The sequence below is a fragment of the Megalobrama amblycephala genome, linkage group LG22, assembly GCF_018812025.1.
Source record: "Megalobrama amblycephala isolate DHTTF-2021 linkage group LG22, ASM1881202v1, whole genome shotgun sequence".
NCBI lineage: Eukaryota > Metazoa > Chordata > Actinopteri > Cypriniformes > Xenocyprididae > Megalobrama > Megalobrama amblycephala.
Window position 1 is genome coordinate 22,198,397 of NC_063065.1, and position 16,557 is coordinate 22,214,953.

The 16,557-nt window shown below is 40.4% G+C and overlaps 1 protein-coding gene across 5 annotated transcripts in view; it reads left to right on the forward strand.

Moving 5' to 3' along the window:
• Nucleotides 1–16,557, forward strand: part of nrp1a (neuropilin 1a) — a 74,512-nt gene that overhangs the window by 15,278 nt on the left and 42,677 nt on the right. For all 5 annotated transcript variants that reach the window (XM_048173872.1, XM_048173871.1, XM_048173873.1 and 2 more), the window contains one exon: nucleotides 8,015–8,196. In XM_048173872.1, coding sequence (XP_048029829.1) covers nucleotides 8,015–8,196 — 182 coding nt within the window. The remainder of the gene's footprint in view (nucleotides 1–8,014; nucleotides 8,197–16,557) is intronic.

A 16,557-nucleotide genomic window follows, 5' to 3' on the forward strand; every position in this document is an offset into this window, starting at 1 on the left:
TCGAATTCCAAACTATAATGCTTTCTGTTTTACAACAAAATTGCTTTAATGGATAATGACAGATGATGGATTGAGGAGAAACAGAATCGTTTGCTGACGTGCACCATTGTAGAGGGGAATTAATATTGTAGTGGTAGCACAGTGCCCTCTTTGTCTTGTGGCCCTCTCTGCTTTTCCCTTGACAAAAATTAACATCCAACAAGTTTGGATGTGGTTAAGAGGAAGGACAAGGAGTTGTCTCAGAGGTGTAAACCAAAAAATGGATTGCTTGCTATCAGTGTTTCACATGTGATTGCACATTTTCTCTTTTGCATTCTTTCTCAGCTTTTACTGCTACCTCTTTCATTGGGTTATTTGCCTATTAAAGACTATAAACTGTTAGTAGTGCAGTACGCAATAATTCCCTCAAAATACTGGAATTCATTAATGTGATTGTTGGGAATCCGTGTCTCTCTGAACAGCCTAATTAGCAGTGCTAATGAAAGCGGACACGCTAAATCCATCAATGTTAATCATAATTGCCATTTATGAAAGCGTGTGGCGTGGTCTCCTGCACCGCGCCCATTCAAAATAAATTAGCATCTAAAAATATGTCTCAAAGATTAAGCATGATGCTCAAGACCTCTCTGCGATTGTGGCTACTGGGGCTGGGTTGATGTAATTTACTCTCACGGAATTGAAAAGTATTGAACCACTTGACATGTCCACACCCTTCGCCAGCCCTGCACCACATTTGCTCTGTGCCACCCATTTCTAAATGGTACTGCTCTAATCATTTGTGTTTAGGAAGGATGGTTAAACCACTGGGTGGTCGTTTGGATAGACACATCACTCAATGGGCAACATGAAACATGATTTGCACCCATTTTTAAATTATTTTCTGATGTTGGCAAGAAAGTCTATTTGAGGTCAACAGCACACATGCAGTGTGTAAAGGTACTTTCACACCCAAACTTGAATTTCTAATTTTCCTTTGAATAAACAATATTCAATCCTCTTGAGACAAAAAGAATGTCCCTTTACCTTATAGAACCAACCAGTCTCAACCAGTCATTTCAAAAGGTATAGTAAAAAAAAACATAAACAAAATAAAGCACCCCTAAGCCGTTACTCAGTTATCATGAAAACACAGGTCTAACTTCATAGCCATAGCCTCAAGTCATGGCCCCTCCCTCTACACTCTTCAGCAGTCGCATGTAAGCTAATAACTCCATCAGGGAGTGTTTTCATTCTCTGTACTGTTGTAACGGACTCTGGTCCCAACCCCAACTCCTTTTTTTGCCTGTTTTGCCAACATTTTGAGTGACAGCGGAGAGGTTATTATCGTTCCAAATACAGCTTGCAGCTGCAGGAGCCTATTACAGTAGGCTTGGTTAACACTTGTCACATACTATGGAGAATGGTAGACAGTTTTGGTGAGCGAGCTGCTACCTTGTCCCCTAAAGGCTTTAGCTGTTAAAACAGAAAGAAAAGTCCAGCTTGCTTCGTTGAAATGTTAACCTTGTTCAGCATGGGTGTCTAAGTGACAGTTGCATGTTGGTGTTTTTTTGTTTTGTTTTTTTTGCACATGATGTTTCGGTCAGAGTCCCTCAACAGTTTACAGCTCTACCCCCCGGTTTCACAGACAAGGCTTAAGCTAGTCCTAGACTAAAATGCATGTTTAAGCTGTTTTAACTGAAAGCAACTTGTACTGACATATCTTAAAATATGTCACTGCCACTGTTTTGTCTTAAGATACACACCAGCAATGTCTTTTTCTAGGGTATGTTTATAAAAACTACTTAAATATCCTAATTTAACTAAGGCCTAATCCTGGTTTAGCCTAAGCCCTGTCTGTGAAACTGGGCCTAGATGTTTACACTTTCTTTAGGACAATGACGACTTGTACATCCCCTCAGCCTTCTCCAAGCCAAAAGAAAATGTGAGAAAAGAGTGATTGTTTTGAAAAGGGCACGTCGAGCCTAATCTTTCCCTAAGGTGATGGATAAAATGTTCCGCTGTATTGTAAGATCATGCTGGTCATATTTTGTTTCTGTGAATGCTTATGGGGGGTGAAGGTAACAGCCCTAAGTCTTTGAGTCAATGAAAAATTGTTAGGTTGTGGTTGATCGTCTTAACCCTAGGCGTGCAAAATTTAGGCTTGCTACTTTTCCCATCTGACTGCTCTGGATTGCCTAGCCATTACTATCCCTGTAGACAGGATTGTCTGCTAGTATTGCAAGGCAGCAAAGTGAATGTCTCTGAGATATAGGTTCATCCTTTTTGTTTTAATTTCCCCTTTGGATTGGCAGGCTATTTTCACCTACTATTATGGTTGAATGTGTGTGTGTATGAAGAGGCTTTAGAGACTGGATCACAATCCTAACAACAGTCCAGTGGTATATGCCCAAAGATTTTGAACAATCAAAAAGGGCAAAGGTAGAGCAGCAAGATATAGAGAGGGGAAATGCATTAAAAAGAATCTGTCTGCTGTCTATTCTGGGGTCGTAAAAATGAAGCAGGCGGAGACCGGGTGGAGCGAGGGGGTGGTTTAAGACCTGGGGCAGGTGGAGAGGTGTCTGGTCTGAGAAATTGGGTCTCTGTACTTGATGAGAATGCTTTACACCTCTCTTCTTAGCTTCAGGGGCAAAACTTCATTTTAAAATCGGTCCCTGCTGTTTTTTCTTGCTCTGTTAACGGCAAACTCCATCTTGTAGCCTCAGACCCCTGCACGTTCCAGAAGAAATAGATTAGCAAATACTGTTCTACACAGACCACTCTTGGAAAAAGTCTTTCTCTGAATGTAAAATGGCCTCTGCAGTCAATCCCATAATGCCCTGCATATGATTAGCAGGGCCAAGTTGGCACTCCGGATCCACTGAGCTTGCGGAATGGGAAGAAACTGTGTGCAGCCTGTGCCGAGTAGTCTTTAAAAACAGAAATGAGAATGTGGTTAGAATGCTTATAGACATTTCTTCTTTTTTTTTTTTCATAAGCAGCACTGGCCTTGAGGCGACTACTGCAGTTCCATCTGCATCTTATTCTAATACCTCCCACTCCAGCTTTACAAGGTCCATCTGTGTTAGGGAACAAGTGCCGCGCCTGACTAAAAAATGCCATAAACAAGATTTCTGAAGGTGCTAAGACTTTACATGCAGGCAAGCAGGAGAAGCCTGCTGTTTTTCAAAGCCATAGCAAAAAGGATGTGTTGAGGAGAGCTTGTAGTACAGTATAATGTTACCTCTGCTGTGACTACGGTTGTGCAACGGTGACTGTGATTCTGTGACAGACTGCTGAAATCCGATAACACACCTTTGATTCACACAGCACCACTGAGGAAGAAACGACTTCTTAAACCCCAAAATCTTTTGCTGGATAACGCCTGCATCAATTTTTCAAAGGTCTGGTCACGCTCGAGTTTACCTGGTTGGGATTTAAAGTAAAAAGAAAATCTGTGTGTGCATGCATAGCTGAATGATACATCAAGGTAGAGGTATCATTCAGCTAGCCATAAGAGCAGGGAGAAATTACCGGTTGAAAGAGGAAGTAGAGAGCAGAACAGACAGATCTGAACAAGACTGATGCTCTCTATCTTGAGCTAGGACATACTGTCAAAGATCTTCACACATTACTGCACTAAAACTCTTCCCAAGCTGTATTCAGACCAATCTCTGATGCACTTTTCAATGAGTGAATTTGGTTAGGATTTTACAGCAACTTGGTGTGCATTCTTGCATGTGCTTGCAGTCGCAATGCAAATTAGTCAAGTAAGACATGCTCCTGAATCAATATACTTGTTGGAGCTGGAACAACATCCCTATCAAACAAATATAAGCCAAACTTACCCTAGCAATAAGCTACCTCTACCCCTTGCCAGATAATTACCCCTTATTGGTAGGTTTAGGAGTAGGTGTGGGGGAGGGGTTAGGATTGGGGTGGGGTTAAGATTAGGCAATCAGGTAGCGACTTCAACAAAGGGGGTAATAATTTGGTAGGGCTCAACAGTTTAGTTGATAAAAATGTTGAAGCCCCAAATCCTAGTCTTAACCCAACCTATCCCAAACAAAGGCCATTTGCTTAAGCCCTTTCAGTAGTCTTTTATATCCACACTTTGGGCAGTGCAGATTTGTGTTGTCTCTGCAAAAGACTGCAATGTCTTGTGGTGGCTGTTAAGAGAGTGAAATGAAACCTATGACAAATGCGACACCTTACATTCTCAAGGTCATCACAAATTCACAAGATCACAGGTACAATGAAATGCACCATTTATGACAGGGCCTAAAAATCAAGCTCATTAAACCTAATTCTCAGATCGGTTTGGAATTTTGTTCTGGCACCAACAAGGAAAGTAGTCCAATCCACCAATCAGATTCTTGGGTTAGAGTTAGGGCTAGAGCCTTGGACAAGTTTCTTACCAAACAATGATTCCCTTCTGGTTTTAGTGACCGGGTAGGTCTATGTTTGTTTGAGGACAAATATTGCTCCAGGGACATGTTTAGACTTGAATACAGGGATCTACGTCCGCACTAAAATAATGATGTTGATGATCAACATAACCATCAATCTAAGCTTTCCTTCTCTTCATCTTCTCTTATCATTTACTCAGAGCTCTGAATCATTTGACCTTACTTATAAGTCAGGCTCACCAGAATGGCAAGCCAGAATGATGAGAGAAAACAAAAGAAGTCTTTGGGAAAGTTAATGACTGCTTTTTATGGCCACTGTGCCGTAAAGGCAGTGAGTAAAAGCATAAGTGCATTGGCTGAATTCCTGTGTAAATGTACCATGATGGGGCTAAAGGTAGACTGAGTTCTCCTGCTCAGACTGATAAAGGAGAAGAGGAGAACAGAGCTTGTTTGTGTGGGTGCAGGAGTGCTGTTTCCACAGCTGGCCTTAAGAGGAAGAGGGCAGGGATTGAAAAACAGAACAGCGTGCTAAAAAATGGCAGCAAGCACAAAACAGTAGACCCAAGCCAAACAGAGTGAGGTCATAGCTCTGCAAACGTCATGTGAGCAGCAAAGGCTTGGGTAAAGCTGTCTGAAAAGAGCAGTCTGTTTGCACAATAAGAAAGGGAAAATACTTTAAAAATCAAAGAAAATTCACACATCAAGTTCTTTTGCTTCACCCAAAAATTTAAATTCTGTCATTAATTACTTACCCTCATGTCGAGATCGTAAAAATAATCCATATGAATCGAGGGGTTTAATCCAAATTTTCTGAAGAGACTCAATCACATTATACGATGAACAGATTTAATTTAGACTTTTATTCACATATAAACATTGATCAGTGAACATAAACAGAAGGTCAACTGAACTTGCTTGACACGTGAGAACAAAACTCTTGCTGAAGCTCAAACATGCTGCGTAACACCAGAATGAATCTCATTGGTTCTCGCGGAAGTTCAAACGTGCTGCGTAACACAAGAACGAACCTCATTGGTTCTCGCGGAAGTTCAAACGTTCTGCGTAACACCAGAATGAATCTCATTGGTTCTCGCGGAAGTTCAAACGTGCTGCGTACCACAAGAACGAACCTCATTGGTTCTTGCGGAAATTTAAGCATGTTGCGTAAGGGGCCGTTCACATATTGCATCTAAAAACGCGTGGAAAGCATGGCCGCACCGCTTTCTCCTCCTTTCAAAAGTGCTTGCGCTCCTGTGGCGTCTGTCATTGCTATGCAACCATGAACTGCACTCTCCACGAGGAGTAGGAAGTTTCGCAATGGAAAAATTGATTTCTAGCCCTTGCATTAGCTTTACTACTAGATATATTTATGGAGATGAGATATAAAAACCACCCTGTACAGCTATGATCAGCTGTTCGGCTGAGCTTTTGATGTTTTGTTATGGAAAGACTGAAGCTGATTGGTTGGTTCTTGTCACATGACCTGCGGTGCACTTGCGGCATTCTGAAAAGTTGAGAATTTTTTATCTCGATGCACCTGGAAAACACACTGCATGTGCATCGCTACCGCGTTGCTTTCATTATGAGCACGCCTACCGCGCGGTTACATTTGAAATTTGCGCGCGGAAAAGATATGTGAACGGCCCCTAACATGAGATTGAACCTCACTAGTTCTTGCAGAAGCTCAAATGTGCTGCGTAACACAAGAATGAATCTCATTGGTTCTCACTGAAGCTCAAACGTGCTGCGTAACATGAGACATAACACAAAGCGATCGTGTCTTTTCAGAAAATTTAGACTAAACCACTCAATTCAGACGGATTCGTTTTACGATCTCTTTATGAACTTTCTGAAGCGTCAAAGCAGTAGTTGCATGGACAATGGAGAGACAGAAAGATGTTCATTTTTGTTTCAAAGATGAACAAATGTCTTACAGGTTTGGAACTTAATTTTTATTTTTAATTTCCCTTTAAAAAGCTTTTTTTTTTTTTTACTTAATTACCTACACAAACACTCATGAGGGTCCATAGGGGTCTCTATATATTGTCCCATTTGTTAATAAATAGTATTTTTGTACAAGTTATGTCATTCTCCTATTTGCAAGAATGTATTGTACGTTGTGTGGCATTTTTGCAGAGAAGGTGGACTTTCTTTACCTGCCAGTTTAAATGCGTTTTCATTGTATATGTAGCATTAGAGCCGTGGCACTCTCTTCTGCTGTGACTGATGGAGTTCTAGGCCTCTTCCATCAGGCCAGCCAAGCGGAGAGACACGGGTGAAGTCATCTCTACATTACTGCCCCCTCAGGGGACCCAATTTCAGAGAGCGGCACGCTTCTCATATTCCGTCCCTTCCATTCGCACACATACGGTATCATGCCACCCCCAACGGTGTGAAACAAACCAACCTTTATATCACTGAACGCACAGTATGAGACGCGCCCCGATTTTTACGCCTCCCGTAACCCCCCTGGACACACTAACACACAGACACACATTCTGCTGTCTGCGATACCTTCGTTAAATTTTCACACATTTCCTCCCGTAATGTGTGGCAGGTGGATTAGACCATTTTCTTGAGCAGGGAGATCTTCTGTTGCATATCTAGGCTATTATGCACATGAATAATATATATGTATGTATCAGTATTTTAATACTCCTCTTCACATAATGAAATGATATTATGCACAGGCAAGATTTTGGTTCTGCATCCCTAATATGCTTTGAGAAACCAAACTGAAATTCTTTGAAAAGAAATAGACCGTTCTACTCCCCATGATGCTTTGCTCTCCTTTCCTCCCGCCGTTCCCGCGGTTACGGGTGTCAGGGGTGATTAAACGCCATGGAAACAAGACCCTGCTGTCAATCATATTCCACGCTGAGCCTTCCCCCAATTGAAATTCGCCATGATTATATCAGTATGCAGAGTGTATTGTACAAACAGACTTAAAACAAGAGAGAATTCACATCAGCTTTAGTTTTTCATCCCTTCTCGCTCACTCGCTACTTGAGGCAGGACCACCCACCCACTCTCACTCATCTTGTATTACAGACACAATATTAGCGTGCGTATGTGTGTGCACGTGGGTTTGTGTGTGTGCACGTGCTGCCATTTGTGCAACAGTCTTCCAAACTGTCGCCGACTCAATTATGTGGCGGCACAAACCAATAGCTTTAGGGTTGAAATTCTATTTTGAGGACAACTGGAGCGTGTGTGTGTAGGCGACACCTGTGTCTTCTCATACTATAACTGTTGTCCCACTCATGTATATGTGAAACCGACATGCAAAGTCAACTAAGAGTATGACTGTCTTCTATCATTCATATGCAGCAATTTATATGCCACTTTTTAGCTTTCTAACACACACACACACACACACACACACATACACACTCTCTCACACACATACACACTCTCTCACACACACTCTTTCTCTCTCTACCTAGTCATTGTTTTTAACTGTGTTTTTCAAATTTTTGAAAGTAAATATCTTTATAAACGTAAGTAAAAATTCATAACCAGATAAATGAAAAACTGTCTAAATGAACCGACTTGCTAAAATATATACAAAAAGTGTATATTGTTAACAGCTTAGATTAACAAATCTTTGTGTTTTTCTCTCTGTGCAGATATGACTATGTGGAAGTGAGAGATGGAGTGGATGAGAGCGGGCAGCTGGTCGGGAAGTATTGCGGGAAGATCGCCCCCTCTCCAGTGGTCTCCTCTGGGAACCAGCTCTTCATCAAGTTTGTGTCTGACTACGAGACTCATGGCGCTGGCTTCTCCATCCGCTACGAGATCTTCAAAACGGGTGAGTAGAAGGAAAATAAGAAAGGGATGAGAACTCCTAGGTGAATGTCAGCTTCAACAGCCCCACAGTGGATCATCTGATCAGATTTACCATATTAGTTCAACATCCATAACTGTTTGTTTAATAAATAAGTATTTAAGAAAGATGCGTACAAGGAAGGAATTTACAGTAGCTGAATACAACAACCTTATAAGGACAGATGTAAGCAAGGGAGACCACTTTCTGTTTTCTCATTGTCAGTCCCAGTGGGAGAGTTGCCTGAGGAGAAGAGATCAGTTAACGCAGACCTTCAGGGTCTCTCTGACATTGTCTGGCCCACAGAGACACACAGATACACAATAAGGGACCGATGGTCTTATCTGGAGATGTCATGGCAATAGGCAGAAATTTCCTGTTGTTCAAATCTGTTTCCTGTGTTTGAGGTAGAGCTAGAGACTCAGAGAAGCGAAAGAGAATGTGTGTATGCGTAACAACAGGTGCGGTACACATCATGGCCGAATATTGACCCTGGGTTGCCCCGATCGTGACCTCAGGATGAGATGGATGTTCCTCGGGGGGTTATTTTCATCTTTATTGTCTGTTTTTGTGGAGTCATTCCCATAGAAAAGATCTGTCACAATTGCTATTCCTAGCAATGAGATTATAAGGAGAGCAAATGGATAATTTTGTAGAAGTGAAGATAGAAAAATCTGCTTCATTTTTTCTTATATTTCTGCTTGCCAAGACTGCATTTATTTGATCAAAAAATACAGTAAAAACATTAATTTTGTAATATATTATTACAATTTAAATGAACTGTTTTCTATTGTAATATATTTTATTCCTGTGATCAAAGCTGAATTTTTAGCATCATTACTCCAGTCTTTCACATCCATCCATCCATCGCTACACTAATGCTTGCCAGAAATATAGTTAATTTAGTCAATACTGCGGTCTTTTATCATATTGCTGTTGCTGACATTTTACAAAAGCAATAAGCAAATTTGCCCTATTTGCGTGAGCAAAAACACTCCGTTTTTGTGTGTGTCTCTTTAAATGCAAATAAGCTGCAGCTCCCGGCCCGCTTTCCAGAGGAGGGCGGAGCTTTAACAACTCGTGCTTCAGTTGCTCAACAACAACAAAGCTGGAGAATCTCACGCAGCCAAAATGAGGATTGTCAGTAACGGTGTTCAGCCTTACATTGTTCAAACCGGAGTCGACACTGATGGAGAGACTCAGGAAGAAGTTACAACTTTTAGATTGCATTTGAACATTTCTGAATGGTTAGTGGATAAATTTATGTAGTTGCTGTGGAGTTGATTCAACTCATCGACATGTGCCGTCATGTTAATCTTTTGTGCAAATCCAGCATTGAATTGACCCTCGTTTGTGAAGCAGTCCGGCGTAAAATGACGGCATGGCAATAACACTCTATAACAACAACTCTTCTTCTTCTCTAAACCTTATATATATATATATATATATATGTGTGTGTGTGTGTGTGTGTGTGTGTGTGTTTGTGTTTGTGTGTGTATATATATTAGGTTTTGATCTACTTAATTTATATAAATATTAAAAAAAAAAAAAAAAAAAAAAAAAAAATCCCTTAAGGAATTTCAGATGAAACATTTGAGACAAAGTTGATACTTCACAAAACGGATTCTTCTGAGCTAAAAGAGCAACCTCGGAGCAATACATTTTCTTCTGGCTTGCCATCCCCCATAGCACCCCCACACACTTTGGCTCATCAATAACATCAATAAGTCTCCCACAGTATTCCATTATCTCAGTGCTGGTTTTCTTAAACTCATCTTCTTGATGTGTCTGATTGGAAATCAGGTTCCTCTGGAGAGACCAAAGACGTCTGAAACATATCGACTCTGTGCAGTCAAGGGTTCTACCAGACGCTCTCGGCCAGTGCTGGGTGTGTTCCTCCAGAAAACCCTCTTAGTTTATCAGCATGGGTGGGCCACGAGATCCTGTGTGAACAACAAATACTGTTATGTTTGCAGTCCAGGGCATGGGAATTTGTTGTGACTACGCAACTCTACAAAGCGTACAGCAACCTTATCAATTAAAGACAGAGAAGGGCAGCGAGAAAGTAAAGGAAAGAATGTGAAAAAAGTGACGGACAGTGAATAAACAAAGGGAAATTGATTTGAAAGCCTTGTCAACAACATCTGATCTCTGTGTGTATGACATACAAGTAAACTCAGTGATTATGCACAGGTGTTGAAACAGGTGTGCAGGTATTGAAATGAGAGATGATTATAAGAATGTAACCATTTAAAATAAGATTATACTCATTTCAAGCTGCTGCCGCTACATTTAGAGAGGTAAGCTGTGGATTAGAGCAGGTTTCACACACATCCACAGTGTGTGGGCTGCATTGCTTGAAGCAGCAGTACAGCAGAATATCTAATTAAAGGTACACAATGTATTTTGTGTGCTCTCAGATGGCTAAAATGATTTTAGAACAGGTATCTTCAACTTCAGCTACTTCTATATGTTTTTAAAGCAATTAGCCATGAGAGAATGTGCTTTACAGGGATTTTACTCCACCCTGTCCTTAAGAACACCACTTAACCATGGTTAAAGCACTTTAACAGGTATTTCAAGTGGCTTATTGCTTTTGTAAAATGTCAGCAACAGCAATATGATAAAAGACCGCAGTACTGACTAAATAAACTATATTTCTGGCAAGCATTAGTGTAGCGATGGATGGATGGATGGATAGATAGATAGATAGATAGATAGATAGATAGATAGATAGATAGACTATAAAAGAAGGAGAGAATAAACAGAGAACACACAAGGAGAGAAGAATCTATTCAGGAAAAAAGTGTGAAGGTGACAAAGAAAGCGAGGGAGAGAAGATGATGTGAAGAGAGGGCGAGAAAAGCTGGGAGCTACACACACACACACACACACACACACACAGGAAAGATAAGAGATGAGAATCTCTCCGCCGCAGCTATCTATGAATGCAATCAAGCCTGACCCAAGCACTAACCCACACTGGACAGCATGGATATCTAACGAAGAGCTGTCCTCAGGGGCTTTCAGACCGCTATGGTTTCACAGGCACCATGTTCTTTCTCTCAGAGTTCCCTCAAAACCATCCTTAACAAGGGGCTTTTAGATGATTTTTAGAAACTTCCGTAAAAAAAGAGGAGTCTGTAGTTATCATGTCACCCTGCCTTGCCGTGGCATCCCCAAAAAGGCCTTTCTTAGGGTGGAAGGGGACATACGTTTTTAGTTAACAGCTCTGCAATTTTCAGAGCCACAGCAAGTGTGAAGAGAGGCCGGTGGAGTGGAAGGCGTGGGTGTGGGATAGAAGCATGGATAAGTAAGTTACATTCGCTCAGAGTAGTAGTATGGGACTATGGTAGTCTCATTCCAAATCAGAGTACAAAAAAAGGTAATTGTGCAATAGTAAATTGACTCAAATTGCGAGAAATAAAGTGACATTATGAGATACAAAATCGCAATTGCTAGGATTAAATTCACAATTTTGAGAGATAAAGTCACGATTACCTTGTGACAAATGGGCTTCTGTGTGAGATGGACTACTTATAGAAAGAGGAATGGGAGAAATTGTAACGTTCAAAATGGCAGCTGTGGTAACACATTAAAGGATTAGTTCACTTTCAAATTAAAATTTTCTGATAATTTACTCACCCCCATGTCATCCAAGATGTTCATGTCCTTCTTTCTTCAGTCATGAAGGGTTTTGATGAAAACATTCCAGGATTTTTCTCCATATAGTGGACTTCAATGGACCCCAAACGGTTGAAGGTCAAAATTACAGTTTCAGTGCAGCTTCAAAGGGCTCTACATGATCCCAGACGAGGAATAAGGGTCTTATCTAAAGAAACCATCGCTCATTTTCTAAAAAAAATAAAATAATAATAATTATATACATTTTAACCATAAATGCTCATCTTGAACTAGCTCTCTTCTTCTTCTTCTCTATTAGAATTCCGGCAGTGTAGACACTGCTAACTTATTACTGCCCTCCACTGGTCAAAGTTTGAACTAATTGTTAAGTACACTTTAGACATTCTACTAACTATAAGTAACTTTGCAACTACTTGTCAACTAGCAGTCATTAGAGTATTAATAGACTGTCTGCTTAATATTTGCTAACACTTTATTTTGATAAATTCTACTGACTATGAATAATGCTGGTTATAGTTTGTATTGGAGCTAAGGGATAATGCTCTATCACATTAGAAAATAACGTACCGGTTATACTAACCGAATTTATTCACAAAAACAAACGTGAGAGAAAAACACATTTGCTGAAACAACCGTGCCATTTTAGCCACTTATTAAAGCTCTTTTATCGTGACACGTGTTTCACGGGACTCGTACCTGAGCGCTTCACGTCACAAGTGCAATGCTGTATCAGGTGAGCTAATGAGCAAGTTTACTACATCAGAAAAGCCAAACGTATAGAGCTGGTTATGTGATGCAAACCTCAAAATGCATTAGTTTACAAATCATTTACTATGGTAAAAGTGTTTCAAGGTCATAACATAGTGTTGTGAAATTGCATGAAAGGAATTGCATGAAAAAAGTTTTTATTATTCAATAATCTTTCCCTGTAATCCTGATTTGTCTGAAAATGAATCAAATTTGTTGTGGTTTTACTACCACTAGTGGTCATTTCAGCTGAAAACTGCAGTGAATTGTATGTATATGTATGTTTTTAGAGTTTTGCAAAAATGTTGTGTGTTCTTAAATAGCTGCATGGTCTTTACCAAGAAGGCCACCGAGTGCCTTAAAGTAATGCGAAAATCTGCGTCATCATCACATCTAGCTAGGCCATTCATCACGGAGATGCTATCTGAACGTCTTTACGATGGCACCTGTGTCAACATAGTAGGACAAGGATTGCGTGAGGAGGGCAGCTTGTTCATTGTGTCCAGTTTAGTTGTCTTTTACAAGTTTAGTTGCTTTTTACAGGCCAGTGGCATAGGTCACATCTGGCACAGCAAGCATATCTTTCTACGAGCCCGTCTTTTAAATAAACCCCCCTACATTAACACACAGAGCTAATGAAATCCAAGGCAGAAACTGTCTTTCTGTGTGTTGCCCATTCTGGTTCTCAAGGGGACCCATCAGCAGTGCTGGCTGGCTGGCTAAATTATGTGTCAGCAACTGTAGATTGTAAGTGTATGTGTGTTTGTGTGTTCTGGGTAACCCCACAGCTGTGACTCCAGATTAATGTTTGTTGGAAAGTGTGGCTGAATTTTGCTTCTCAAACTCTCATCGCGCCCATTAACCTGTCTTAGTGTAGCCACGGGGGTAAACGGCAAGGAAATGTATGTGTGTCCAGATTAATTATTCTCCCTGCAGATATATGGAATATAAACAACAGCGATTAGTTCACTAGACCCAGAACACCTTAAGCCATTTCATTTCTGCTTCAGCGTTACATAAACTTTGTCATATGCACAGGGATCTAGTGACACAAATGTCTTCGCGTTAGCATAGCTGTGTCAGCTCAGGTTTTCCCAAACTGTATGCCGTGTAGCTAACAAACAAAACTTTCCCCTGGTTTCAAAGACGAGGTGTAAGCCTAGTCCCAAACTAAAATGCATGTTTAAGCTGTTTTAACCGAAAGCAACTTGCATTGGCATATTTTAAAATAGTTGTTTTGTCTCAAGATGCACACCAGTAATGTTTTTTTTTTTCTTTCTAGGGCACGTTTATAAAAGCTACTTAAATGTCCTAATTGAACTAAGGCCTAATCCTGGCTTGATGTGAACCCTGTCTGTGAAACCAGGCCTTTAACATTTACAGAGAACCCATAGAAAACAGTTACAATAAGCTCAGATTTCATTCCCCTCATGATGTAGGAAGGGGATCTTATTATAATATTACCGACCATTAATCTGCAGGTTTCCACCCATGGCACCGTCATTTTGTTTTCGCAAGTGAAAACTGTGTATTAGTTCTAAGGCCATGGCAAAAGTTTGAGCACAGAACACTATTTAGAGTCTTATTAGCTTGGATAGCATGCAAGTTGACCCTGGCAAGCTTGATTGCTAAAAAAAGAGCTTTTCTGTCTGATATTTTGGAAAAAAAAGTATTAGACCTTTCACAGCATTTCATAGCAATCAGAAACATTAGCCTGGTGTGTATGGCTTTGTTTGGAAACAGGTACGCTATGTATAGTAGGCGTCCATGCTGTTTTTGCAATCGTGATTTTGTCTGCGTGAGAGTCTCCAGCTTTGTTGTTGTTGAGCAACCGAAGCGCGAGCTGTTAAAGCTCCGCCCTCTTCTGGAAAGGGGGCCGAGAGCAGCAGCTCATTTGCATTTAAAAGGAACATACAAAAAACGGCATGTTTTTGCTCACACCCAAATAGGGGCAAATTTGACAAGCTATAATAAATGATCTGTGGGGTATTTTGACCTGAAACTTCACAGACACATTCTGGGGACACCAGAGACTTATTTTACATCTTGTGAAAAGGGGCATAATATCTGAATTTGTTTAGCTGAGAAGAACTTATTATTGAAACTGAAAATAAAAGGCTCATTTCAAAATGACAGTACTGTTTAGACATTGTTTTGTTATTGTTAGATATAGCCTTCATCATTGGGGTCTCTGGGAACCAAACCGTAACAACAGTAACAGTTAATCTCAACAGAACATGAGGATTAAATCTATGACACTTTGCTGGGTTTGTTTGCACTAAAGGGAGACCTGAAAGTGATCTTTTAGCAAGCATTGCCTCTGGCTTGTTAAATAAACTGAGCATATTCCACAGAGGCCGAAGGCTTCGGCCACTTCACCACATTGAATAGATAAGCCCTGTGTATATACGTTAGTGCGGAAAAGCAAAATAAATCGTACAAAAGCTAACCGTTAATGTCAAGATTAGCGCTTAGCTGCTATGAATCAACCCTGTGTTGTTATTTCAATACCACTTCACTAGTCTCCCATAAATTCTGGTGTTTAAGTGTAAATTTAGTTCAAAACGACTTGAAAGTATTTGTGGCTGTGAGAGGGAAAGAAACCAAGAGGGGAGAGAGAGAGAGAGAGAAAGCTGGACGGCTCTCACAAAGCTTTATTTGTTTGGCTTGAGTTTATAGCCTCCCGTTTCTCATCTCAGCTTTCCCCAGTCTTTCTCTTGTAAAGGTTTTCCCAACTATTTGCAAATAACTGCAGAAACAAACCAAGAGACATGGGAATGTGTGGAGGTTTTGAGCATTTGTGGTTAGCGACAATACCGACATGTCTCTGTATGCTTATGAGACACGCATAATCACAAACGCGGGCACACATACTGTATTACACAAATCCTAGAATCCCACAGCAATCTGTAAACAGCAGTGGTGCGTTACAAAGCCAGTCACAGTGAAGAGCAGCGAAGATACACAGTTCCAGCTAGATGGATAAATATACTAGCGGACCCACAATTCTCTATATTTTGCACTCTATATTCTAGACATCTACATAGAGGTACATGTTGACAATTTAGCTAACTTTAACCAATTTACTCAGCCAGATTATTTTAAATTGTTGCTTGGAAAGTATATTTGACTCATACACATACACAGGCATTCAACATATGTGCCATTTTAAGCAATCTCTCGCCACGAGTTACAACCCTTTGTATTCTTTCATGCTAGAGTTGTACAAATGAGGGTACTTTCTAACCTCTTCGCATAATCTTGTCTATGTAGGCCTCAATCACCGCTGCAGCAATCAGTTCTGTTTTCGCTGTTTTTCTTTTTGACTACCTTGTGAATCAACGCCCCCAGGGCATGGTTGCCACCTTGTGGATAAACTAATAACTGCAAAAAAAAAAAACTCAATGTGCATATGCGACCTGTGCGTACAAGTACGCGTGGTTACAAAAATCCTGCGGTGCGCATACAGTACGCACATACTCTTCTGATGGTGAACCTCACATATGCGTAAAAAGTGAACTATACTTTGGGCTTCAGAAACCTAAACAAGAAAAATTTTCATAAAGACGACAGTTAGGACTAATTCCCATTATAGCGCCCCTTTTTGGCAATGCTAAGAATGTAACATGAATTTTATTCTGATACATTTCGTAAATCAGCAATGCGTGAAATCAATGTAGAACTTTTGCTTTCATGTCCTTGCTTTGAGTATGCTCTGGGTTGTTTTACTAAAAAAAATATATATATATATAATATGCACTTTATATGTAGTGCTGAAGAAATGTGTTCTTATCTTACGAGAGGAAAATGTAATTCCTTCTTGCCCGTGGAACAGCCACAGAACTTTTTCCTCTGTCAGAAGATTATCTTAAGAATAGTCTACAGTGTTTTGTGTGTCTATCTGCTAGTGCTGGAACTATCAGAAAATAAAGATGAAAGTTGAACGTTTTTGGC